Source organism: Odocoileus virginianus, chromosome 31, assembly GCF_023699985.2.
Source record: "Odocoileus virginianus isolate 20LAN1187 ecotype Illinois chromosome 31, Ovbor_1.2, whole genome shotgun sequence".
NCBI lineage: Eukaryota > Metazoa > Chordata > Mammalia > Artiodactyla > Cervidae > Odocoileus > Odocoileus virginianus.
The window spans coordinates 29,273,071-29,298,844 of NC_069704.1; the positions used below are offsets into that span (position 1 = coordinate 29,273,071).

The following is a 25,774-nucleotide window of genomic DNA, read 5'->3' on the forward strand; positions in this document are numbered from 1 at the left end:
GGGTTCTGATGAGGAGAAAAATCCTTAAAGAAGGTGCTGCATATTCTATGTTTTAATCAGCGAAAGGGGAAAATGTTAATAAATGAGCAGTTGGCACCTTTTAAAATCATCATCTATCTACATTTTATTTTTGAAATACATAATGTCTGGGGCTTTTCTCCTTGTGTTAAAAATAGAGCAAGGGAATTCCCTAGCAGTGCAGTGGTTAGGACTCGGTACTTTCACTGCCTCAGACCTGGATTCAGCCCCTGGATGGGGAACTAAGGTAATATAAGCTGAGTGGCACAGCCAGGAAAAAAAAAAAAACAGTTTATCACTGCACCTTATATTGCACATTCACAAGAACTGACATTTGGCCAACAAATTCCTCATTTCCAGCTTCCTTGATGACTCATATGGTAAAGCATCTGCCTGCAATGCAGGAGACCTGGGTTCAGTCCCTGAGTTGGGAAGATCCCCGGGAGAAGGGAATGGCAACCCACTCCAGTTCTTGGATAGAGGAGACTGGCAGGTGCAGTCCCTGGGGTAACAAAAGACTCTGACAGGACTGAGCACACAGCACATACCCCATGAACAATATGCTGTTCATTCTCCAAGCAAGAATGCTGGAGTGGGCTGCAGTGCCCTCATCCAGGGGATCTTCCAAACCCAGGGATTGAACCCAGATCTCCCGCATTGCAGGTAGATTCTTTACCAGCTGAGCCGCCATGGAAGCCCCTATGAACAACAGGAAGAATTGATTAGCAAAGAAAATCATTCAAAAAATAAACTTCTAATCCTTCACTGGAGGAAAACTCAAATACTTAAAATATACAAAATGACACCCCCAGAAAAATGGTTAAAACAACAAAGTAACTACTAAGAATTCTGTCCCTCATTTTGGTGTCAGGCTGCCATCCTCAAACCCCTGCCTCTCCGCAGGGGCTGCCCAGTCTCCCCTCTAGTCAGAACTTCTCAGGCCTGGGCGGTGCGGTGCTCAGCGGACCAGATGGGCCCCATTGCCTAATCCAGTGGCAGGGTGACCAATCCGGTGTTTTCCCTCTGTGGGAGGCAGCTCTGGAATTTATGTGCATTTTTTTAGAGTCAGAGTAAAGACCAGTGCACTCTGAATAAACAATTAAAGCTCTCCGGGAGGTGTCATGCTTCCGGGCCTCCATCTTACAGGAACCTCGCAGGCTCCAACCGGCTTTCTTACTCGCTTTTGTCACTGAGGGGAGTTACGGTGCAGAGATGTGTTTCCTCTTGTACAGATGGAGAAAGCTAGTAAAAGAGAGATGGTGAACAGTCCGATCTTAAGCTGGTGGCCGGGAACCTGGGCTGGAGAGTGTCCGCCACCCCCTGAGCTGAGACTTGTGCTGGGGCAGGGTGTCTGTCTCTGCACACAGCGCACTGAGGTTGGCTGAGTCTACCCAGCCTCCTCCGGGACACCTTCTGTCTGGTTAATCCAGTTAGAACTTGACGCTTTCGCTCTCTTTCAAATTGGAGGCTGTGTGAGAGAACCATGATTGAATCTGCTGCCTTCTTCCTACAGCCCAGCTCTCTTTTCGGGTCCTGATCAGTCCCTACCAGGTCACGAGTGTGACCATGGCCCTGCTTACCTTCTCCCTGTCTCCCAGGCTCCTCTTTGCCTTCCCATCTTGGGGCCTCCAAGGGGACCATGGATAGGGTCACAGTGGCCAGCAGCCATGCTGCGTTCATCTGTGAGTTAGCTGGCCCAAATTGAACCCTACTAATTTAGACGTTTGCAATGTTTGATAGAAAAAAGAAAATAGATACAAAGATCGAGATAGCCCAAAGAGAAAGAGTTACTTTTAGGGAAATTTTGCTTGAACTCATCTTTCAAAACAGTTGCATTAAAAAAAAAAAAGTTGCATATGAATGTGAGAAATAAGAATGTACCTTATGTAAAAATAACTATAATATTCAAAATAAACAAAGGCTTTTAGAAGTCCTGGCAGCCCATTCAAAACATTACCTTTATTGTCAGGTAAATCTATTTCTGACTGAAAGATACATGCTATAATTTCATTTTCTCTGGTCCTTTTTCAGTGGCAAAATATAGTAACTGAGCTATTTCCTTGCTTTCAAGGTCCTTATTAAGTTTCTTTAAGTCTTCTCTCCATGGAAAAATTCCAGTTTCATCACCCTAAATTGATTTGATTCTGCAACCTTGTGATTCTTCTCTAAATCTTCTTTGTGCCCTTTTTACCTGTGGCCCTCAGGCCTGAGCCTGTCAGTAAACCCAGGATGAGAGAGAGAGAGAGAGAGAGAGAAAGCAGGCATTCCGGTTAAACATTGCATTTATAACCTTCAGTCTCCAGTTTATGGTTTAAAATCATTTCCCCCCAAACAGTTTTGAAGTCAGTTGATTTACAAAAGCATTTATCAGGATCATGTGTGTAGAGATTCAGAGCTTCCATTATGGTTAGAGGGGGATTTCAGAGGGTGTTATTGTGTTTAATTTATTGTGGCATTGGCAGGATGTAACCCCTCTGTTGCCTTATGGTTCAAGGGGGTAATTACAATTCAGAGCTGCAAGTCCTTGATTGGCGTGGGCTGCTGTCCTCAGGATCCTGGGCCCCCAGTGCCACACAACCAAGCAGGCTGGAATAAGCCTGTGACGTGACCGAGTGATTGGAAAGGTAACCTGAAGAACGTGCTTCCTGATTGCATCAGCTGCTTCACTTATCAGAGCACGGTATCTCAGGGCTGTGACGGGACCCCGCGGAAGTATCAGAAAGATTTGGAAGACTTGGATAGGACAGGACTGCTGTGCTTTCCTCTAGAAGTAACTTGATGCCTATTACATTAGAGTTGGATTCTGAGAGTAATTAAAGTGTGATGGTCTAGTAACTTGTGTTTTACATGGAGCACTGTTAATTATGTTTCCATCTCTCAGGACTATTCAGAATTAGCCTCAAAGTTCTATAGTTACCAAGATGTTGCAAAAACAAAAGATAAACGTGTTGTACAGGTTGTACAGAGTGAAATGATCTCTCCAAATGTTCTGGGGCCTCTCAGGGCCTCGAGGCTGGGTATTTTCCTTTAAGACCATGAATAATAAGGTGTTGACCTAATAGTCACCTGAATTCTAAGTGCGTGCATATGTTTTTTGACTTCTAAAGTAAAAGTACGTTTTCAAAACCTGTTTCCTTTTGAGGCTCGCTGTTTGACTCTCTTAGGCTGGACCTCCCCCAAGTCCATGGCCACCTGCCACATTTGATGCTCCTAAATAAATCGAGGTCTTAGCCTCAGTTTGTCATCTACTGAGCAGACTGACACTTTGCAAAAGCAGATGGTCCTGTGTTTCCCTTGACAGAACAGGCAATGGAAGACTATAATCCATAGCTTCAGACCTGACCTTAAAAACTCATGTCACCAAAAGCAGTGAAAGCCACTTGCTAATTATGCAGCTTTCTTGGCACTGTTTGGTTTCCCAAGGCTGGCCCCGAATCAGAAGGATGTTATGTTTTCCAGTTACAATTCTGTTTGCGGAGCCCAGAAAGCTATTGTTTACATTCTGCATTTGAATGAAAAGTGCTGGCTGGGTGGCACTGTGCTTGGCTGCCCTGCTGCATGCCCAGGCTGGGATATACCCTGGTTCCCATGCCCTCCTGTTCGATCCTTCGTTGGCTGGCCTCACATGCCGCCTGCCCCTCTAGCTGGGTCCAGAGATTTGCCCACGAAAGAGTGCAGGGGGAGGGGGAGGAAGGGGGATTGGTTTTGTTTATTCAGATTTTAAATCAGGAAACATTCCTGGTGTTTCTCTTCATAACTCCACCAAAATTAGTTCTTTATCTTGTCAAGTGTACCTCAATAAAGATAGGGTTAAAAGGTAGTTCTTGATCTAATAAGAACTTAAGAATAACAAACCTGCAGATAACTCAGTGTCCTACTTGACCTCCCTCTTATGAGATAAGATGCATTCTTGTTTCCATTCTCCAGATAGTAATCATAGCCACTTCACATAGAAAAAGAGACTCATTTTACGCTGAACTCCAAACACAGTTCCCCTTTAATAAAATATTGTACTGAAGAATTAACTCTACATCCTGGGTGATGTCAGTTCTCTCTGCTTGAATAACTTCTTACTAATGTTCTAGGGTTTTTTCTTTTCCTGCTTTCTCATTAGCAGTCTTTTAAACATTTTTTTTTTTTAGTTCTTTAATGTGATACATGTAATTTAACAAAAGCTAAAGTAGATAATTTAGCAGTGATCGAATAGAGGGCAAGTGTGGAGGTGGCTTATGCTTGTGGCTAAAAGGTAAAAAGAAACAATAGTTGCACTTTCCTGCATCGACCTCAGGGGGGCACCAGATCACCCAGCACTGGGAAGAAAAGAGACCTAGATGGCAGATTGTGTTTTCACTGTTGGGATGCAGGCCTTGGCAGCCAGTCAGAGATGAAGAGAGAGAAACAAACAAAAAAACAAAACGGGGCAGTAGTTGCCCTAGAAGGTCACTGCCACTCAGAGGCCGAGCCAAGAAGAGCAGGGGGCCGAGGAGCCTCTTCCCACCCCGGCTACACAGGCCGGGGAGAGAGGCCGCTGGGCCGGGCGAGAGGAGGAACTTGAGGTTTGGGGGCCTTTGCTCGCGTCCCTGTGTCTTAACATTCTCAGACAGCGCGGGTAAATTTAAAACACAAAAGTACATTTGGTACTTGTTAAGTGTTTTTCTTCTTTTTTTCTTAAGCCCAGAAATGACAGATTTATCACTAATTAAACAATAATTTCATTATAGAGTACTGAAAAAAATTGCTGGTAGTATAAACAACATCTGGTAAAGATTAAAAAGAAAGAATAATTTTTCCAAGCTCAAATTTGATGAAAGAAACACAAATGTTTTGAAACAAAATAGATCTTAAAATGCAAAAGGGATATTTACAGTCTTAAGTTTGGTATTTTGAAAGTAGAAAAGAAGAAAATGGCATAATAAAAAATACATGTTTATAAAGGTGCCTTATTTTATATGACAGATATGAAGTTTTTTTTATATAGGTAGTTTTTTGTTTAGACCAAATTGTTTTTTTAACTCAAAAGAGTCTATTGAAATGAAACTTACAAAGAATTTTTTTTTAAAGAGGAGTGTTATTTTTTTATGAAAGTCACCTTTTAATTTACATACATGGATTAACACAAGGGCTCCTGCCTGTCAAGGGTTTGGATGAGTCAGATACACAGTGGGATGTGTTGCTGGCCATAAAAATGGACCATGAAAAAGAATCTCCCCCAGACTTACTGAACTTCAGTTTATTTCTCACCTGAAACTTCTCTATTTTTTAGGAAAAATATGTGTAAAAGGTGATAAATGAAGGAGGCTTGAGAATATTGTTTCCATGTCTTCACTGCCTTTTTGTTTTTTACAAGAGGGATTAACTTTTCTTAGTGAATTACCTCAAATCATAGTTTAACTTCCCTTTCTGGCTTGTATTCTCTCTCTCCCCTCTCCCCATACTCTCTCCATCTCACACAGATTCATAAAATGATAGGAAAATAGGAAAGATTTCTTCCTGAGAATTCTCAGGCAGCTAGTAATAATCGTTGATGAACTGGGATGAAAATAACAGGTTAGGCACCAAGGAGGTCTTCTCTGGTAGCTCAGCAGTAAAGAATTCACCTGCAATGCAGGAGCCGCAGGTGACATGGGTTCAATCCCTGAGTCAGGAAGATCCCCTGGAGGATGGCATGGCAACTCACTCCAGTATTCTTGCCTGGAGAATCCCGTGGACAGAGAGGAGCCTGGGGCTGCGGTCCACAGGGTCACAAAGAGTTGGGTCACAACTGAAGTGACTTAGCATGCATGCGTAGACAGCAAGGACAGAGTGAGCATGGATGTTATTTGTGCAGTCCATGGCACAGTGTGACAAGCCGGCCTCTCCCTCACCTCTGCCTCCAAAGCAGCCTAGAAAACGCAGCTGCTGCACGCTTCCCTGTGTTGCTTAGTCTTCCCTTGTTTTTTTGTTTTTCTTCTGAGGGATGAGCATGGGCTGGCTGTCTGGCCAGAGAAGAAACAAGCAGTGCAGTCCTGGGTAGCTGTAGAAGAGGTAAGGGAATGTGCCCCCCAGCGCAACCTGGCCCGTAAGAAAAGGAAACCAGTGTCCAGAGCTTTCCCTCTTCTCCTGTTCATCCTCTGACATTCAGTGAGAGAACTGGGGGCAGTGTGAGAGAAGGGAAGAAGAGCGCAACCGCTGTCATTGACGGCCTCCTGCTAATGAAGTTTCCCTGGACTTGAAATAATCTGTACATGGAAATCGTTAGACCAGATGGAGAAGAGAAGAACTTGAGAAGGAACAGATTTTAGCAGGATGGGGAAAAACAGACAAACAGATGGAACCCAAGAAAGCTTTTCTTTTCTGTCCTCATTCTAGCAGGAAAGATAATTGCTTGGTTTGTGGGGTTCAGAGCTAGGCCCAGAAGTTTGAGTTGCAGAGTGACCTGTTGTGTTACTTTGGGGACCCACTTTACAAATAAAACAGGACACAGAGGGGTTACATGTTTGCCTCTTCCCTCAGGGATGTGTAAAGATTTGGGGCGGGGTGGGGGGTGGTGGTAATTTATGGCTTCCAAAGAAGCATAAATTAAGACTTTAATTCTATTTGGAGGATTCCCTTGATAAGAAAAGAGGCTTAAGTTTGCTTTTGTGATTTGGTGTCCTTGGGACACATGCCTGGCCTGTGAGCACTCTGGGCTTCATGAGGGGACTCACTGACCCTGAAATTATGTGCTCGGAAAGTGTGAAGAGTCTCATTTTTAAAACCATCAGTAAAGACTGCAGATGAGAAGGAGCTGTTCACAATTCTGGAGTGGCAAGGGAGACTGGTTTTTAAATCAAAATCTCTGCCATTGCTGTTTCAGTAGGGTCCCCCTCTCTCCTGGCATCGAAAACAGGTTGTAGAAGCAGGTTAAGGGCAACCACAGTCTGAGCTGTTTGGACAGAAGGAAGTCTAAGAGGAGAGTTGATCGGCATGGAGAGACCAGGCAGATTCCACACAGTCTGTATATTTAAACATGTGGCTGAGCTGTTTCACTAGATAACACTGCAGGAAAGAAGAGCAAGTCCAAGCTCTGGTCCTCTTTTCAACAGAGTTAGGGCTTTCCTGCTTTCCCGCTTGCTTTTCAAGGTAGCCTTGTTCTATGCATTGATCAGCCTTTTCTCTGTCATTAGTATAGATTGATTTTCTACTAGCATCAGATTTATGCAGTGGTTCTGGAGTAGTTAGACCATTTAGAACAAAGGGAATGGTTCTATTTTACCATTTTCAATTTTAGTCTTATTTTCTGTCAGTGCGTTTTTAGCCTCTATGTGTCACATGACGGTGTTGTTTGGTTCTTAAACACTCTTATTCAAGAGCCATATTGTCTATATATAAAACTTGGAAAAACTGTTCTGGCACATTTGATGAGTCACATTTCTTCAAGATAGGCAGTTTGCTTTTCTCTTCTTGTTTGATAATTTCCATTATGAATACATAGAAACTTCTGTGATATTTTCTGGGCATATATCCAGTGACCTTTTAATAGCTGTTAGTATTTACAGTGAGGCTGAGAAGCAGGGAGATAACTGACTTGTTTGAGATCAAAGTCAAAAAATACTCTGCGTCTCTTCTGTTGAACCATCAATCAGCCAAATTATTCTCTTGAGTGTGTAATGAATTTAATCTATGAAAAATTTTAGTTGATTTCTTTTAGATAAAAGTGGACATCAATGAAGTCCATTAGGGAGTATAGATTACTCTACCTAGAAAGCAGAGATTTGCATCCTACAAATCATAAATCTCTTCAAATAAAAGGAGTTATCCCATCATTTTAACAAGTGGTAATGCTCTTTCCTGGAGCCTTCTGTGACAGCTGTAATGGCGGGGTGTGAACACTAGATGGCACACGTTCAATGTTATTGTACATCGAGAAATGCCAGCACAGAAGTGTGGAAGCTGCTGGAGATAGGCACCATTCTTTAGCCTGGCCTAGAAAAGTTAAGGGAAGATATATATCCTTTTTTCTGTTTTTCTTGTTGAAGGGGTATGAAAAACTGTTCCCCAAAGCTCAATGTGACTCAAAGAAATTCCATACAAAGCCTAATTTACTAACCTGTGGATGCTACTGTATTATATCTGTTTTCAAACACCCATGGCATCTTCCTCTAGCTTAATCTCATGGTATGAGCACCAGCCAGGATGATATGGGATCATGGAAATTTGCCGATGGTCTAGTGGTTAGGGCTCTGCTCTTCCACCACCAAGGGCCCAGGTTCGATCCCTGGTTGGTGAATTAAGATTCCACAAGCCACGCGGCCAAAAAGAAAAAGAAAAAAGCAAACAAAAAGATATGGAATCTGGGTTAGGCCCTCTGAAGCCCCACCCAGGCCACAGTAAGTTGGCTTCTGCAGATTTAAATCATCAAAACTGTCATAAAAATATTAATGGATTAAATTGGATGGCTTTCCTTATTCAATATGATAGTATCTTTATTTTTTCTTCATCCTAAGTAATTTAAGCTGCTAAATTCATAGTGCTCTAAGATGTAATATTATTTAGTCTGGCATGGTGGTGGTCACTGCTTTCCTTAATAATAATTTGAAATTACTATGTACTCATTTCCTAATCAGTAGGAATGAAAAGATAACAGGATAACTTCGACCTTGAGGCACTTTTAAGTCATGTGAGGAGATCAGACACATAGGGAACATTACCTAAAGCTAGCAACACAGGGCTTCCCTGTGTTCAAGAGAACTGGTTTCAAGAGACCTGGGTTTGATCCCTGGGTTGGCAAGATCTCCTGGAGGAGAGCATGGCAACCCACTCCAGTATTCTTGCCTGGAGAATCCCCGTGGACAGAGGAGCCTGGTGGGCTACAGTCCAAGGGGTCTCAAAGAGTCGGACACGACTGAGCGACTCGGCACAGCACAGCCCAGCAACACGGGTGGGCTGTGTGTCTTTATCATGGCCTGCTAGCAGATGGTATTTTCTAATTTCCCATGATACTTATTGACTCTTTTTTGTGTATCATGTGGGCTTATTGTTGAAAATGTGGAATTTACAGAGTATAAGTTGAATAAAGAAGAAGAAGAAATGCTGTCCATAATCCCCTTACCCCAAGAGAACTTCTGTTTGTATTTGTATGGAGGTCTTTTGCCATGAACTAGTTGTTTTTCTTCCTAACTCAAAGGTATAGATCCATTTTCTAGACACCAGCAGTTGTGGACAACTCATTTCCCTGATAAGAGCGAGTCATTATTGATGAAATGCTTCTGATATTTTACTTTCTCATGGTCTTTTCCTTTACAGCCTGAAGCTGCTGCCTGCCACCCCGCCATATTCAGAGTTGTTGATGAAATATTCAGGTAAATATTGTGCTGTGTCTGCTCATAATTGGTCTAAATATGTTCAGCTTCCAAATATGAATAAAAAATATGAATAAAAAATCCTGTGGTAGTCTCTGGCTCTACCATGGGGAAATTAGATTCTAATTCCATCCCATCCTGCTGAGCTTTTTGGTAAAACACAAATGTCAATGTGTATTTAAAAGCCAATGCCTGAGAATTAAGATAACTCTTTTTTTAAACCTTTTAAAAATCTAATAATAATGGTTGAAAATCAGAATTAGATTTTGCATCACGCATTATTCATGTAGAATTTTTCTCAATTAAAAATAAAGGGTAGTAGTGTTCTCCCTTCACCACATGAGGGCTGACCAATCTTTTTAAAGCTAAGGAACACCAAAAATAATAAATAAATAATGCATTCTTAACGGAGCACTTCTGAAAGGCAGAATCAACTATGCATGTTATCTAACAGCATGCTAATTTTTATTCTGCAAATACGAGAACTTCTTGGTAAGTGCAATGGATTTACAACGATGAAAGATGAGCTCACTGCACCCCAGGTTGGTTATGAGTGACAGTTAGTGAGGGGCCAGACCCCTCGCAGGGAGCTTACCCCCAGTGGACAGGGGGGTGGCCAGCCTCTTTCCTGGGTGCTGGTGCAGCCAGGGCCAGGGTATCTACCCTCTTTATCAGGTCCCCCTCAAACTCAGCAAATAGAGGCCCCACGGCAGACAGCAGACATTGGGAAAAGGAATTTTTACAATAGCAAGTAATCCAGCACTTAAGTTGGTCTTAAAACATATAAGCTTTAAGCTAAATGAGTGTAGAAATAAGTCAGAATGCTGTTTTTAGTTTAAAGCTAGCAAAGTTTCAGTTGATTTGTGTGTGTGTGTGTTGTTTAAACAAACATAAAGAAAAATTAGTTGTATGAAAATGCATAGAAACCAAACCAGGAACATGCAGATTCTTCCACCCCTTTGCTGGATGGATTTAACTGAGCCATTATAACCCTGGGGCACCCCTTTCTCTACTTTCAAAAGCAAAAGGTCTATGGATTTTCCATTTGTGGGCATAGAGTGTGCAAATATTTGTAAAGAGCATCCCAGGCCCATGTGGAAGAGATATGAAGTGCTTAATAATTTAAAAACCAAGAAAGGGAGCTCTGCACATTGCAATTTTAAAGGAAGTCTTTAGAAAAGGGAGTGACAGATTTCTCCTGCTTTCACGCAAGAACTGAAATCTGATGAGCTGACATTGCTGTTGAAGCTTATGGCACAAAAAGAATGTTTCCGTGTTTCCCTTTTACATATTTTGGTTCACATATTTTCCAGATTAATCACTGAATGTGTTGTGATCTGGCCTTGCGTTGTTTAGGTCCGCACTCCTGGAAACCGATGGAGCCGCAGAAGTACTAGCCTGCATTCAGGTGTTTACACGATGCTTTGTAGAAGCTCTGGAAAAAGAAAACAAGCAGGTTCGTTATATTGCAGATATTATTCATTCCCCCAAGGAAAAAGAGGCTGTTAAGAGTATTTGATTAATCACCAGAAAAGAGCACTTTACTTTCAGTGATTTTGATAGACTGTTTTGTTCATGGAGAAAGTTTCCAAACAAATACACCAGCAAAGGCAAAATCATTTTGTGTGTGTCCTCAGTCGTGTCCAACTCTGCAACCCCGTGGGCTGTACCCGCCAGGTTCCTGTGTCCGTGGGATTTCCCAGGCAAGAGTACTGGAGTGGGTTGCCATTTCCTCCTCCAGGGAAAATCGTTCTAATTGAAAGTAAATCAAGATGGTTCCTATCTGTCCCGCGTCCTGATACCCAGAAGCATTTATCTATTGCTGTGCAGAGAACTCTACCAGATGATCAGGTGCCACCCCAGAGGGTGAACTTTCTGGGCCCTGTGTTGTACACTGTTTGTTGAGTAGAACTCTGCCCCTCCCAGGCCAGAGAGAGGTGTTCTAGAGTCTCTGTGGCATGTGCTAAGAAGGAAATGGCGCTTATTATAAAGCAATGCTGGACATTCTTAATTATTAGTTTCCATTCATATCAGAGGCCTAAATGTGAACTGGATTCCAGGAGAGATAGGAGGTAGTGAGTGTGACACTATTCAGTTATAATTTGAATAACTATAGAGGAGGAGCTAGGAATGGCCATGACCAAAATGTGTGAATTGGACTCAGTCAGTAAGCGAGAAGCCGGCCCTAGGGACCTGCAGGAAGACTTGCACTGGGAGGGCGGTCGGCAGAGGCAGCTGACCAGTTAGGGTGACCTGTGAAACTGGAACCTTTTCTACCAGAGTTTTCACTTTTGGGCATTTTGATGGGCCTGCACATCTCATGGCCACAGACCTGATGTCTGTGTGGTATTTTGTCCGTTGAAGTGCCCGAACCCTCTGCAGTTTCTTGTGAGGTCATGATCCCTTGGGATACTTTCTGCAGTTTGCCTTAGGGGAGCAGTGCTATGATGCCTGCTCTACTAAAATCCCGTACACCTCTATGCCAAGAAACCTCTCAGGTTTTAGCAGATGTTTCTGTTTTTAAGGCAGTGATAAATATTTATGATGTTTTTTCCCTATCTTCTCCTTCCCTAGGGAAGTGAGCTAGACTGTAGCAAACAGCATTATCAATGGTGCCCAGCCTGGAATTCTGGAGGAGAGCTCTGCTGAAAGGCGCTGGTTGGCCCTCATGCTTATTTTGAGGCAAACTATAAATATCTTTTATCCTCCCTGAACATTCTTTGTTTTTCCAGTTAGGAACCAACCTCTAAAAAACCTGCACCTTGAACTCTTGGAGCAGACTGAGGTTGGGGTGGAGGGCATTGGTAAAAGAAGTGTTGCTCTGTACCATTAGCTTGAGTTTGTCTTTCTTATCAACTTTGTCCTTGAGTTGCAGGTGGGCCTTAACACTTTAGGTTTAGACTTATAGTCATTTTTAATTTAGAATAGTACCCTGCCCACGTGCCGCTAGTGGTAAAGAATCTGCCTGCCAGTTGGGGAAATGCAAGAGATGCAGTTTAGATCCCTTGAAATAGGAAATGGCACCCCATTCCCGTATTCTTGCCTGGAAAATTCCATGGGCAGAGGAGCCTGGTGGGTTATAGTACATGGGGCCACAAAGAGTTGGACACGACTGAGTGATTGAACATACACCCTACCCAGGCTACACGTATCTGGTGGTGTAAGGGACACAGAATGGGTCCTGGTGGAAGGCAGAGCAGGGATCCAAAAAAAAAAAGCCAGAAGTTCACTGTCCTTCCCTTGGGCTCGGGATGCAAGAGCAATAGCCTCTTAGCTTTGTAGATGCCTTCATCCCCGTGTGTCGTGTCGTGTCTCTTCCGGGGGCTGTTCCTACTGCCTGCCCCCTGCCTTCCTGAGTGCCCCTTCTTAGATGAATCATAATCCCTGACGCATGACACCCTCTGTCTTAAGTGATCCACATGAACCCTCTTTCTTTCTGTGTTTTATTCATTCATCCACATATTCATTATGAATAAATGAATATCTACCAACCTGACATCTAACAAGACCTGGTCCCCTAGTAGAAACTTCAGGTTACTCCCCTGCTCCTCTGTCCTATCATCCTGACTTTCTCCCTTCAGGTAACTGCTGTCCTTTATTTTTTCTGAAAACAGTTTGATCATGTATATGTTGTTGTTGTTTAGTAGCCAAGTCATGTCCAATTCTTTGTGACCTCCTGGGCTATAGCCCGCCAGGCTCCTCTGTGCATGGGATTCTCCAGGAAAGAATACTGGAGTGGGTTGCCATTTCCTTCTGGAGAAGGTCTGTCTTCCCAACCCAAGGATTGGAACCACACCTCCTGAGTTGGTAGGCAGATTCTTTACCACTGAGCCAACCTGATCATGTATATATGATTGTTAGACCATGTTTTCTTTATTTGTGATTGTTTTTGCGCTTCATAAAGCAAATGACAGATGAAAGTGGTACTGCGTGTGCAGTCTTCCGAGTCTTGTTCTTCCCAGCAGTGTGTCGCCAGGCTTGCTCTATGCTGTGGGTGGTGGTGGGGATTGCATGTAGTGCTCTGTGGGGAGAGTGTATACAGTGCAGCTGTCTTCCTGGTGGTGAGCCTTTGGATTAGTTCCAGATTTTTTTTTTCATAAATAGAGTTTCTCTGAACATTCAAGACATACTTAAGCGTGCTAGTGCTGGTTATTAGGTGTGCAAAGGCAGCTTTGGTGGATACTGCTACATTGTTTTCATACATGGTTGTGCCAATTTACATTCCCCCCAGCAGTTATGAGAAATCCCATCAATCCACATTCTTTCCCATTGTCAAAAATGTTTATCTTCAGTGCTTCTCATTTTCTTTTTTATCCTTTCCTCTCATCCTTGTTTTATTTGGAGAGCATAGTTGCAGCCCCATCAATGTGCCCAGTCAGACTAGTAGCCAAAAACTTAAGGCTGTCATGACAGGCCTCTTTCCTGAACTTGCCTAATAGCTCCAGGACAAGCAGCCAATCAGTTCAGGTTCTGGTTCTAGTAGTGACAGAGCCTAATAATGCATTGGACTAAATCTCCTGCAGATAAAAATTATAAACTCTGGAGAAAATATTTTTAAAAAATGATTTGAAGGTACTGGAAAGCAACCCAAAAAGCAGATAAAAACTGGAGGGGTTTCAACTCTTGAAAACGTAAACCACATTGGGTAATCTTCTAACTTTTCCCAGAGGGCTGTCATGTGAGGGGTGGGAAGGAGATTAAAAGAGGCTGGGGTGGCCCGAACCCAGGGCATAATCTGATTGGCTTGAGGTGTCAAAAGACAGAGTTGTGGGCTGCCAGAACAAAAAACAGATGAGGCAAAAGAAACATATCAAAAGGTAAACCTAGGGACTTACCTGGTAGTTCAGTGATTAAGAATTCGCTTGCCAATGCAGGGGACATGGGTTCAACCCTTGGTTTCGAAAGCTCTCACATGCTACAGAGCAACTAAGCCCATACACCACAACTTCTGAGCCTGCATGCTCTGGAGCCCGTGCTCCACAACAAGGGAACCACCGCAATGAGAGGCCTGGGCCCCCCGATGAAGAGTAGCCCCCACTCACTGCAACTAGAGAAAGCCCACACACATCAACAGAGACACAGGGCAACTGACAAATAAGTAAATAAATAAATAAAAATTTTTAAAAGAGCAGTTCAAATATACCTACAAGTACATTAATTACAAAAACTAAGTGAAAATCAACTAAATATACTAGGTAAAAAGGAAATAGACTGAATGAAAAGCTAAGACCCACTATACGTTGTTTTCAAGAAATCTATTCTAATTATAAAGACACAGACTGAAAGGAAGGAAAGAGACATGTTATGTAAATAATAAACACAAGAAAGCTGGTCTGGCTCTACAAGCAGCAGACAGATGAGGTTTTAAGGTAAGGAGTATGGACAGACAAAAAAGAGGGACAGTTTATATAGTTAATCAGGAGAAAAACCAGTTACAAATGGATACATGCCTAATAACAGAGGTCTGAGATACACAAAGTAAAAACTGAGAGAAGTAAAAAGAGAAACAGGCAACTCCACAGTAACACATAAAATACTTGGGAGAAAATTTAACAAAAGGTGTATAAAATCTCTACGTGGAAAACCACAAAATAAGAAAACTTAACCATATGAAGAGAAACCATAATCATGAATCATTGAAATCCCTGGTTCAATGTGATCCTAGTTAAAATCCCAATGTAGTTTTTAAAACAGAAATTTATGGGCTGAATCTAATGCAAAGAACCTATAGTAGCCAGGATAATTTTGAAAAGAAAAAAAAGAAAAAACCCTCCCCCCCAAATCAGAGGATTCACACTGATTGATTTCAAGACTTTAAGCTGCAGGAATCACATTCAAGACAGTGAGGTACCGGCAAAAGGATAGATCAGTGGAACAGAATAGTGTCTAGGTATTTTCATGCAATCAACTGATTTTTGACAGAGATGCCAAGGAAGTTCAGTGTGGAAAGTTTTCAACAAGTGGCACTGAAATGACTGGATGCCCAGATGAGAAAACATGGAGCTCCATGTCACAAACAGGAAACCTCATTTGAGATGGGCCATAGCCCTCAAAATAAGTGCCGAGACCATAAAGCTCCTAGGAGAAAATGAGGAGAGTATCTTTTTTGACATTAGGATAATCTAATATTTCTTAGAAGGAATGCAGAAAAGCACTAAGCAGTATGAGAAAAATGTATAAATTAGACTTCATCAGAATTTAAAATGTCTGGTCTTTGTAGACATCCTTAAGAAAATGAGAAAGCAATCCACCCAGCAGGTAAAAAAATATTCTCCATACATATATCGAATAGGGGATTTGTGTCCAGAATATATAAAGATCTTTTACGACTCAAGAACATAAGAAAAATCTCAGTTTTAAAACTGGACAAAAGACTTGAATACACACTTCAAAAAATATGTATAAAGTAAAAAGTAAAGTCTCTCAGTTGTGTCTGACTCTTGCAACCCCACGGCCTATAGCCTGCCAGGTTCCTCTGTCCATAGGATTCTCCAGGCAAGAATACTGGAGTGGGTTGTCATTTCCTTCTCCAGGGGATTTTCCTGACCCAGGAATTGAACCCGAGTCTCCTGCATTGCAGGCAGATTCTTTACCAACTGAACTACAAGGGAAACCCGACAAGTATGTGAAGCAACTGGAATTCTCATAAATTGCTGACCAAAGTGTGGAGTGGCTTCGAAAAGTTATATGGCAGTTTCTTACAAAGTTAAACAAGCATCTACTCTACGACCTAGTAATTCCATTCCTATGGTATTTACCCAAGAGAAATAACAGCACATGTCCACAAAAAAAGACAGAAATATGAATGTTAATTGCATCTTTATTCATAATAAAACCCAAACTGGAAACAATCCAAATGTCCATCAATGGGAGAATAAATAAACAGATTATGGTATATTCATACAATGACTACTTTAGAACAACTTTTTTTTTAAAAATGAAGTATTTAATCCACAGTAACAAAGATGAGTCTCAAAAGAACATGTTGAGCCAAGGAAGTCAGACAGAAAAAAACACACACTCTTATGATTCCATTTGTGTGAAATTCAAGAATATACAAAACTAATCTCTCTCATCAAAATAAAAACATCAGATGCCGGGGTGGGGTGGAGGGATTGACTGGAACAGCTACAAGGGAACTTTATAAGGTGATCAAAATGTTCTGTGTCTTGATTGGAATGATGGTCATGTTGGATTTACACATTTACCAAAAGTCATCAAATTGTACACTTGAAGCCCTTACAATTCACTGTAGACAGATTTTACCTCAACTTTTAACAAAAGTACTTCAAAGCTGCTGTGCCTTCCGAGGGCGTAGACGGTACAGCACTCTGGCCCTCAGAGTACGTTGTGAGGGCTAAAAAACTGTTGTTTTTTGATAACTCTCACATAAATAGAGCTATGTATATAATTGGGTTCATGTGAGGTAAAGAACTGATATAAAGACATCAAGAGCATAACTTTATTTTTCTTAAGTCCTGGAAGGCATCTTTAAAAAGGCTTAATTTTTTGGAACATATTTATAAGATTATGAGAAGCATCTTTTATTTTTGATCAGTGTGTAAGACATCATGACCACATAAAGTACTAGAATTTCTTTTTGGGGCAGAGGATGCAAGATTTTATATTTCCTTAATACCTTTTCCAATGCTAATGTTCAAACGGCTTTAAATTTTCTGTTCTATTTTAGTTGAAGTTTGCACTCAAGACCTACTTTCCTTATGCTTCTCCATCGCTTGTCATGGTGCTCCTCCAACACCCGAAAGGTATGTGAAGGTTGATTCTGCCCATATTAGAATAATCTATGGGAAAGTACAGTGATAAAATCATAACCCTTTCCTCCCAGTTCCTTATCTGTAAAACCAGGGAGATGGATAAATGTTCCTCTAAACTCTTCAGCGTCACATTCTGTGAATTTTGATATGAGAATTTGCTTGGCTTCCCAGTTACGATCATTTAGTAAAAGAAAGGAAAACAATGGCCTCTAGTTGCGTTTTGACAGTCTGTTCTGGTTAACACAAAGCCTCTGCTGGTGCCAGGAAGGTCCACCTGGATGCCAGGAACAGGCTAAGACTTGGCTGATTTGGAATAAAACAGTACATTTATCTGTATTTCATTCTTTCTTCTCTGTGTCCCCTGCTGCAAATGAAAAGATAAAATGATGAATGAAGCTAAAGAAATTTAGGGGAAATTTCTCCTAACCTAGCCAAAGGAAGTCTTTTGAAAGAATTCAGTAAGTGTGTTAGACCACAGCCTTCTGTGATTTCATTTGCCAGCCTTCCAGAGGCCATATTCATTTGGGGAAGTGATGATTCCGTCCTCATTCAACTGATGTTGATCTGTTAACATGCCTGTGAGCTCCTGTTTATGAAGCGTTTCAGAAATAGAGAATACAGACATCCTTTCCCACTAATGCCTGAAATCTAAAGAGAGGTGACGCTGAAACAAGACAGACCCTATGCTGTAGAAAAAGGCGTTTCATTTGACCATGGAACAATAGGAAGAACCCATAGTACGTCCTTTTTGTGCCATTTTCCCCTATCTTTTTTTCCCTGAGACTTGAGTAAGTAGATTCACTTGAGAAAGTATGATTTGAGGTTTCAGAGCATTTTACAAAATCAAAAATACTCTTCCTTTTTCTAAAAGACTAAATCCTCACCCAAAGTGACCCACTTGACACTGTCCTCTCAGATGCTAGAGGTAGATGTGGACACAGGCCTGGTGGGATCTCTGGTCAGCAGTTTTGTGGAACTTAACCTGTGGGAACACAATGGGAAAACTTTAATAAGACAGGAGTATCAGTGATTCACTTTCCAGGGGCACGTCTCACAGCCCAAGTCAGATCAGCAAAGTCCAAGGTCAGCCTATGTAATAAGCAGCTAAATGAGCTCCACAAAAAATATCAGGGTTGTTATTTTTTAAGTTTGGACATCTATAAACTAAAGACTATTTGTGCTGGTTCCTAGAACAATTTTCTGCATATTACTTTTGGAAGAAATAATGTTATATCCACAGATTGAAGGGTTTCTTTAGAGTCTTTTATTCATCAAAAATTGATTTTATGCCCACTGTAAAGTCCTATGAGGTATAAAAGATGAGTCACTTATGAACCCTGGCTATCCAGGAACTACAAGTAAAAGAGACATAAAATAACTATCTAAAAAACTAATAAAAGGAGAAAAGGAAAATGCCTTGAAAGGCTGCAAATCAAGAGTTACGAGAACTCAGAAGAGGGAGAGAGATAATTTATGATTCTTTAATCTGTAGCATTTGTGGGGGAGTAGTGGTTCCTGTATCACTTACATTATCTTTCTGGTGTATTTAATTACAGAATCTATCACTACATGGAAATGTGATAACCTTTTTCAGCTGTTGTTTCAAACTACAGAAACATACGTGCTCAGAAGTGTTTAAGACCATGGGAAAAATGTGAAACCAGAAAAACTAACTTGAGAAAAGACATTTGTCTTTGTCTGTATAATATCCATATTTTTTTTCTGGCCTTTAAAAAAATTGTGAACCTGAAGTTGTATTCTAAATTGTTGGGAAACACATTCCTAATTCCTTATTGACTATTTTCTTTTAAAAAAATATATTTTGAAACCACAAATTATTAGTGATAGGTGAAGGGGGTGGGTGAGTAGAAAAGAAAAAAAGCTGGGCATCTCCAACAGAGCCTTCCTAATCCTACAGCGGGCTGCCTGTGCAGTCTCATGTACCTGAATTAAAGAGCCTTTGAAGTTTAGCTCTGTGTAACACTAACAGGTCTTTATTCCCAGGCCTGAGAGATGGTTCTGGCAGGGATCAGCTTGAGGGTGGTGGTATGGATTCCATGGACCAGGAAAAGTAGGCCTTTCCCCTAAACGGGCCCCTTCTGGTCTCCACTGCAGTTGATTCCTAAGAGGCTTGACTTTTCTCCAGCTCCTTCTGATGGCTCTCTCCACCCACAGATATTCCGCAGAGACTGTGGCACCAGTCACTGAAACATATCTCTGAAATGCTCAAAGAAATAGTTGAAGACCACGGGTAAGCAAAGACCGATGACTCCGAGATCTCTTTTGCACGTGGTTTCTCTGGTATCCTTATCGTTCCTGTGAGCAAGCCTGACAGGGGAAGGCATTGCAAGCATACCTCGGAGATATTGCAGGCTCGGCTCCAGACCACGGCAATAAAGTGAATCACATGACCTTTTTGGTTTCCCCGTGCATATGAGAGTTAGGTTCACACTGTCCTATAGTCTATTTACTGTTCAGTGGCGTTATATCTTTAAAAGACGTATACATACCTTAATTTAAAAATACTTTATCGCTAAGCAGTGGCAGTGACTCATGTTCTTTTTGCTGGTGGAGGATTTGCCTTGCTGCTGTTGCGTGACCAGGGTGGTAGATGCTCAAGGTTAGAGTGGCTGTGCAGGTTTCTTAAGACAGCATGGAGTTTGCCACACCAGTTGACTCTTCTCTCCACAACTGATTTCTCTGTAACATGCAGTGCCTTTTGATAGCATTTTACCCACAGCAGAGCTGCTTTCAAAATTAGAGTCATTCCTTTCAAACCCTGTCACTGCTTTATCATCTAAGTGTATGTGATATTCTAAATGCTGCGTTACCATTTCAGCAGTGTTCGCAGCAACTTCACCAGGAATAGATTCCACCTCAAGAAACCACTTTCTTTGCTCATCTGTAAGAGGCACATCCTCATCTGTTAGAGTTTTATCGTGAGACTGCAGCCATTCTGTCTTCAGTCTCCACTTCTAGTTCTAGTTCTCTTGCTATTTCCACCATATCTGCAGTCATTTCCTCCACTAATGTCATAAACCCCTCATAGGCATCCATGAGGGTTGGAATCAACTTCTTCCAAACTCCTGTTAATGTTGATATTTTGACCTCTTCCCATGAGTCACAAGTGTTCTTGATGGCATCCACAGTGATGAATCCTTCCCAGAAGGTTTTTTGCTTACTTTTGCCCAGATCCCGTGGAGGAATCACCCTCTATACCAGCTATTTGTTTTGTTTTGTTTTGTTTGTTTTTTAAGTCATTAAGTCATATCTGGCTCTTTGTGACCCTATGGACTATAGCCCACTAGGCTTCTCTGTCCATGGGACTTCCCAGGCAAGAATATTCCTCCAGGGAATCTTCCCGGCCCAAGGATTGAACCTGCATCTCCTGCATTGGCAGGAGGATTCTTTACCCCAAGTCACCAGGGAAGCCCATGGCAGCTACAGCCCTATGAAATGTTCTTCTTAAATAGTAAGAGTTGAAAGTCAAAATGACTCTTTGATTCATGGACTGCAGAGTGGATGTTGTGTTAACAGGCATGTAAACAACATTCATCTCTTTGTACATCTCCATCAGAGCTCTTGGGTGTCCAGGTGCAATGTCAATGGGCAGTATTATTTTGAAAGGAATCTTTTTTTTTCTGAGCAGTAGATCTCAACAGTGGGCTTAAAATATTCAGTATGTTCAGTCACTCAGTCATGTCCAACTTTTTGTGACCTCATGGACTTCCTCTGTCCATGGGATTCTCCAGGCAAGAATACTGGAATGGCTTGCCATTTCCTCCTCCAGGGAAAATATTCAGTAAAACATTGTAAATAGACATGCTGTCATCCAGGCTTCATTGTTCCACTGACTGAGCATAGGCAGAGTAGATTTAGCATCATTCTTCAAGGCCCTAGGATATCCAGAATGGTAAATAAGCATTGACTTTAACTTGAAGTCACCAACTACATTAGTCCCTAGCAAGAGAGTTAGTCTGTCTGTTGAAGCTTTGAAGCCAGGCATTGATTTTTCCTCTCCAGCTATAAAAGTCCTAGATAGCATCTTCTTCTAATATAAAGCTATTTCATCTATATTGAAAATGTGTTGTTTAGTGTAGCCACATCGTGAATAACTTGCTGCCGCTTCTACACCAGCACCTGCTGCTTCACCCTTCACTTTTATGTTGTGGAGATGGCTTCTTTCCTTAAACCTCATGAACCAACCCATGCTAGCTGCAGACTGTTCTTCTGCAGCTTCCTCACCTCTCTCAGTCCTCACATAATTGAAGAGTCAGGGCCTTTCTCTGATTCGGCTTTGGTTTAAGGGAATGTGGTAGCTGGTTTTGATCTTCTATCTATACCACTACAGCTTTCTTCATATCAGCAATAAGACTGTTTTGCTTTCTTATCCTTCATGTGTTCATGAGAGTAGCACTTTTAATTTCCTTCAAGAACTTTTCTTTTGCATCCACAACTAGGCTGTTTGGGGCAAGAGGCCTATAGCTTTCAGCCTACCTCAGCTTTAAACGTGCTTTCCTCAATGAGCTTCATGATTCCAACCTTTTGAAGTAAGAAATGTGCAGCTGTTCCTTTCACTTGTACACTCAGAGGCCATTGTAGGGCATTGTGGCTGTTGCTCAATGTGTCTGACTCATCATGTTGCTCAGTTGCTCAGTCGTGTCTGACTTTTTGCAACCCCATGGACTGCAGCATACCAGGCTTCCCTGTCCTTCATCATCTCCTGGAACTTGCTCAAACTCTTGTCCATTGAGTCAGTGATGCCACCCAACCATCTCGTTCTCTGTCATCCCCTTCTCTTCTTGCCTTCAATCTTTCCCAGCATCAGGGTCTTTTCCAATTGAAGAAAAGGACGTTAGTTGGAGTAATTTCAATATTGTTGTGTCTCAGGGAATAGGGAGACCCAAAGAGAAGGAGATAAGACAACCAACTGGTAGAGCAGTCAGAACACACAGATTTATCATTTTAAGTTCATCAGCTTATATGGGCACAGTTCATGGTACCCCAAAACGATTACAGTAGCAGCATCAAAGATCACAGATCACCATGATCAATACAATGGAAAAGTTTGAAATATTATGAGAATCACCAAAATGTACACAGAAACAGGAAGTGAGCAAATGCTGTTGGAAAAATGAAGTCAGTAGACTTGCTTGATGCCAGGTTGCCACAACCTTCAATCTATTTAAAAAAAAAAAAAAAATCACCGTTTTCTGTGGAGCGCAGTAAAATGAGGTATGGCTGCATTGGTCTGTTACCATCCCCAAATAGGCAAACACATTGCTGAGTGGAGGAAGCACTGCAAGCAGCTCAGAATAAATAGGCTGCATGTGTAAATACCTGGCCTAGAAGCTGTTGTGAGTAATGGCTGGTGTTAGATTTTGAAATGTATAGGTATAACAATACATAGAATAGACTTTAGGAAACATGCACTGCTCAAATGCTGCATCCCGCACCCACGCCCCTCCCCTGGCTTGCAGAACAAGAATGGCATCTCTCTAGGCCCTTCTGTCTTCTCTGCCTCTTTAGGGAAGGAAATTCTAAACTTCTCCTGCATGGTAGGATGAAGTGTTTCTTTTCCTCCTCTTTAGTAATAAATTTTTGTCTGAAATTAGAAAATCCGTTCTAACATAATTTCTAATATTATTATATTAGATAAATATAACATTAGGGAAATAACACACATTATTTCCCTAGAACCACTCACATTTAGACTTTGCTAAGTTCTCTGCAACACAGTGCCCTCCGGCTTCCTCTTAACTTCCTTGCTTTTAGAGTATTTTATTCATTGTCTATACTAGTCTATGCAGGTAGATGTAAGAGACCCAGTTCGATCCCTGGGTTGGGAAGGTCCCTTGGAGAAGGAAATGGCCACTCACTCCAATGTTCTTGCCTAGAGAATCCCATGGACAGAAGAGCCTGGCGGGCTGCAGTCCATAGCGTCACACAGAGTCGGACACGAAGCGACTTAGCATGCATGCACGCACACTAGTCTACTAAGACTCTTTATTTGTTCCCTTTGCCACTTTTCCTACTTGAAATTCTCTATAATCTCATTACTGGCCTTCACAAGTTGTGACTGGTGCTCTTCTGCTTATCATCACTAATGCAGGTTTGGGTGCCAATTACTCACCCCACCCCAAGACTCTTACCAGCAGGAGAGACAGACAGCCAAGTGGGCATCAGAGGACTGGCTGTATTAATGACCTGCCATGCCCTGGCAGCCCCTGATGCACCGTCTGGATATCTGTGTTGAAGAGCAGGACTGAAGCCACAAACTTCTTAGGGGTCCCGCCTAAACCACATCTGCCTCTACTAGGCTTCAGGCCACCTGCTGGGAGGGGTCTGGGAGCAGCTTTAGGCACCTTCTCAGCCAGCCCCGTGGGACTGCCTTGCACAGTCAACTGCTAGAGGAAAGGAGGGCAGATTCCCAAGCCTTGAACCGTGCTCCACGAGGGAGGCCCACATGGGAGCAGGGGGCATGGGGGAGACCCTGCTCAGCTTACTCGTCCGTGAGGCCTGCAGGAAGGAGACCCCGTGGAGCCTTTTCCTTGCTTTTGGGCCATAACCCAGCCCACCACTCAGGTGGCCCCTGGAGCATCAGCTCGCTCTCTTGTGGGGACAAGAGAGTAAGAGAATGCTCCTCTTTGTTCCTTTTCTGTCACTGTTTGGCAGACTCGATTTCAGAGTTTACCCACTTGTTCTTTGGGGACAGGAGGAAAGCAGTGGCTAGAGGGGTGGGGACAGTGCTGGCTCCAGGAGTCCATGAGCCAAGCAGAGGACTACGAACCCAGATCCAACAATGATGGAGCACTGCAAAAGGGGCCTAGTGCTGTCCTGTTCTAGGCACTTCCCCACTTCAGAAGGAAGATTCTGCCCCCCGATCTCAGGCCAGTCCTCCTCCATTTCTCCCACGGGAGATGTTAAGCAGCTAGGACTGTCTCTGAGCAAAATTAGTGGGTCTTTACCTGAAGCAGAGTCTATCCTTTATTCCAACTCCCGGTTTCCTATGTGACAAAAGGACACCTTCACAAAAACTTTAACTTTTCAGCACTGATGAATACATGATGAGAGGAAAGAATTTGTTATACAGCTCATTGAACGGTTCTATGAAGACCTACAAGACCTTCTAGAACTAACACCCAAAAAAGATGTCCTTTTCATTATAAGGAGACTGGAATGCAAAAGTAGGAAGTCAAGAGATACCTGGAATAACAGGCAAATTTGGCCTTGGAGTACAAACGAAGCAGGTCAAAGGCTAACAGAGTTTTGCCAAGAGAACACACTGGTCATAGCAAACACCCTCTTCCAACAACATAAGAGAAGACTCTACACATGGACATCACCAGCTGGTCAATACTGAGATCAGATTGATTATATTCTTTAAAGCTAAAGATGGAGAAGCTCTATACAGTCAGCAAAAACAAGACCAGGAGCTGACTGTGGTTCAGATCATAAGCTCCTTACTGCCAAATTCAGACTTACATTGAAGAAAGTAGGGAAAACCACTAGACATTCAGATATGACCTAAATCAAATTCCTTATCAATTATACAGTGGAAGTGACAAATAAATTCAAGGGACTAGATCTGATAGGCACAGTTCCTGAAGAACTATGGATGGAGGTTCCTAACATTGTATAAGAGGCAGTGATCAAGACCATCCTCTAGAAAAAGAAATGCAAAAAGGCAAAATGGTTGTCTGAGGAGGCCTTACAAATAGCTGAGAAAAGAAGAGAAGCTAAAAGCAAAGAAGAAAAGGAAGAAATACCCATTTGAATGCAGAGTTCTAAAGAATAGCAAGGAGAGATAAGAAAGCCTTCCTCAGTGATCAGTGCAAAGAAACAGAGGAAAACAATAGAATGGGAAAGACTAGAGATCTCTTCAAGAAAATTAGAGATACCAAGGGAACATTTCACGCAAAGATGGGCACAAATAAAGGACAGAAATGGTATGGATCTAACAGAAGCAGAAGATACTAAGAAGAGGTGGCAAGAATACACAGGAGAACTATACAAAAAAGATCTTCATGAGCCAGATAACCACAATGGTGTGGTCATTCACCTAGAGCCAGACATCCTGGAATGCGAAGTCAAGTGGGCCTTAGGAAGCATCACTATGAACAAATCCAGTGGAGGTGATGGAATTCCAGTTGAGCTATTTCAAATCCTGAAAGATGGTGCTGTGAAAGTGCTGCACTCAATGTGCCAGCAAATTTGGAAAACTCAGCAGTGGCCACAGGACTGGAAAAGGTCAGTTTTCATTCCCAATCCCAAAGAAAGGCAACGCCAAAGAATGCTCAAACTACCGCACAACTAGACTCATCTCATCACATGCTGGCAAAGTAATGCTCAAATTCTCCAGCCAGGCTTCAACAGTATGTGAACTGTGAACTTCCAGATGTTCAAGTTGGATTTAGAGAAGACAAAGGAACCAGAGATCAAATTGCTAACATCCATTGGATCATCAAAAAAGCAAGAGAGTTCCAGAAAAACACCTACTTCTGCTTTATAGACTACACCAAAGCTTTGACTGTGTGGATCACAATAAAGTGTGGAAAATTCTGAAAGAGATGGGAATACCAGACCACCTGACCTGCTTCCTGAGAAGTCTGTATGCAGGTCAAGAAGCAACAGTTAGAACTAGACATGGAACAACAGACT

At 42.1% G+C, this 25,774-nt stretch overlaps 1 protein-coding gene across 7 annotated transcripts in view; it reads left to right on the top strand.

The window, feature by feature from the left end:
- The window catches only part of FANCC (FA complementation group C), a 315,224-nt gene that overhangs the window by 274,115 nt on the left and 15,335 nt on the right, over positions 1–25,774 (top strand). For all 7 annotated transcript variants that reach the window (XM_070459513.1, XM_070459507.1, XM_070459508.1 and 4 more), the window contains 4 exons: positions 9,283–9,338; positions 10,695–10,794; positions 17,029–17,104; positions 19,289–19,364. In XM_070459513.1, the coding sequence (XP_070315614.1) occupies positions 9,283–9,338; positions 10,695–10,794; positions 17,029–17,104; positions 19,289–19,364 (308 nt within the window). The remainder of the gene's footprint in view (positions 1–9,282; positions 9,339–10,694; positions 10,795–17,028; positions 17,105–19,288; positions 19,365–25,774) is intronic.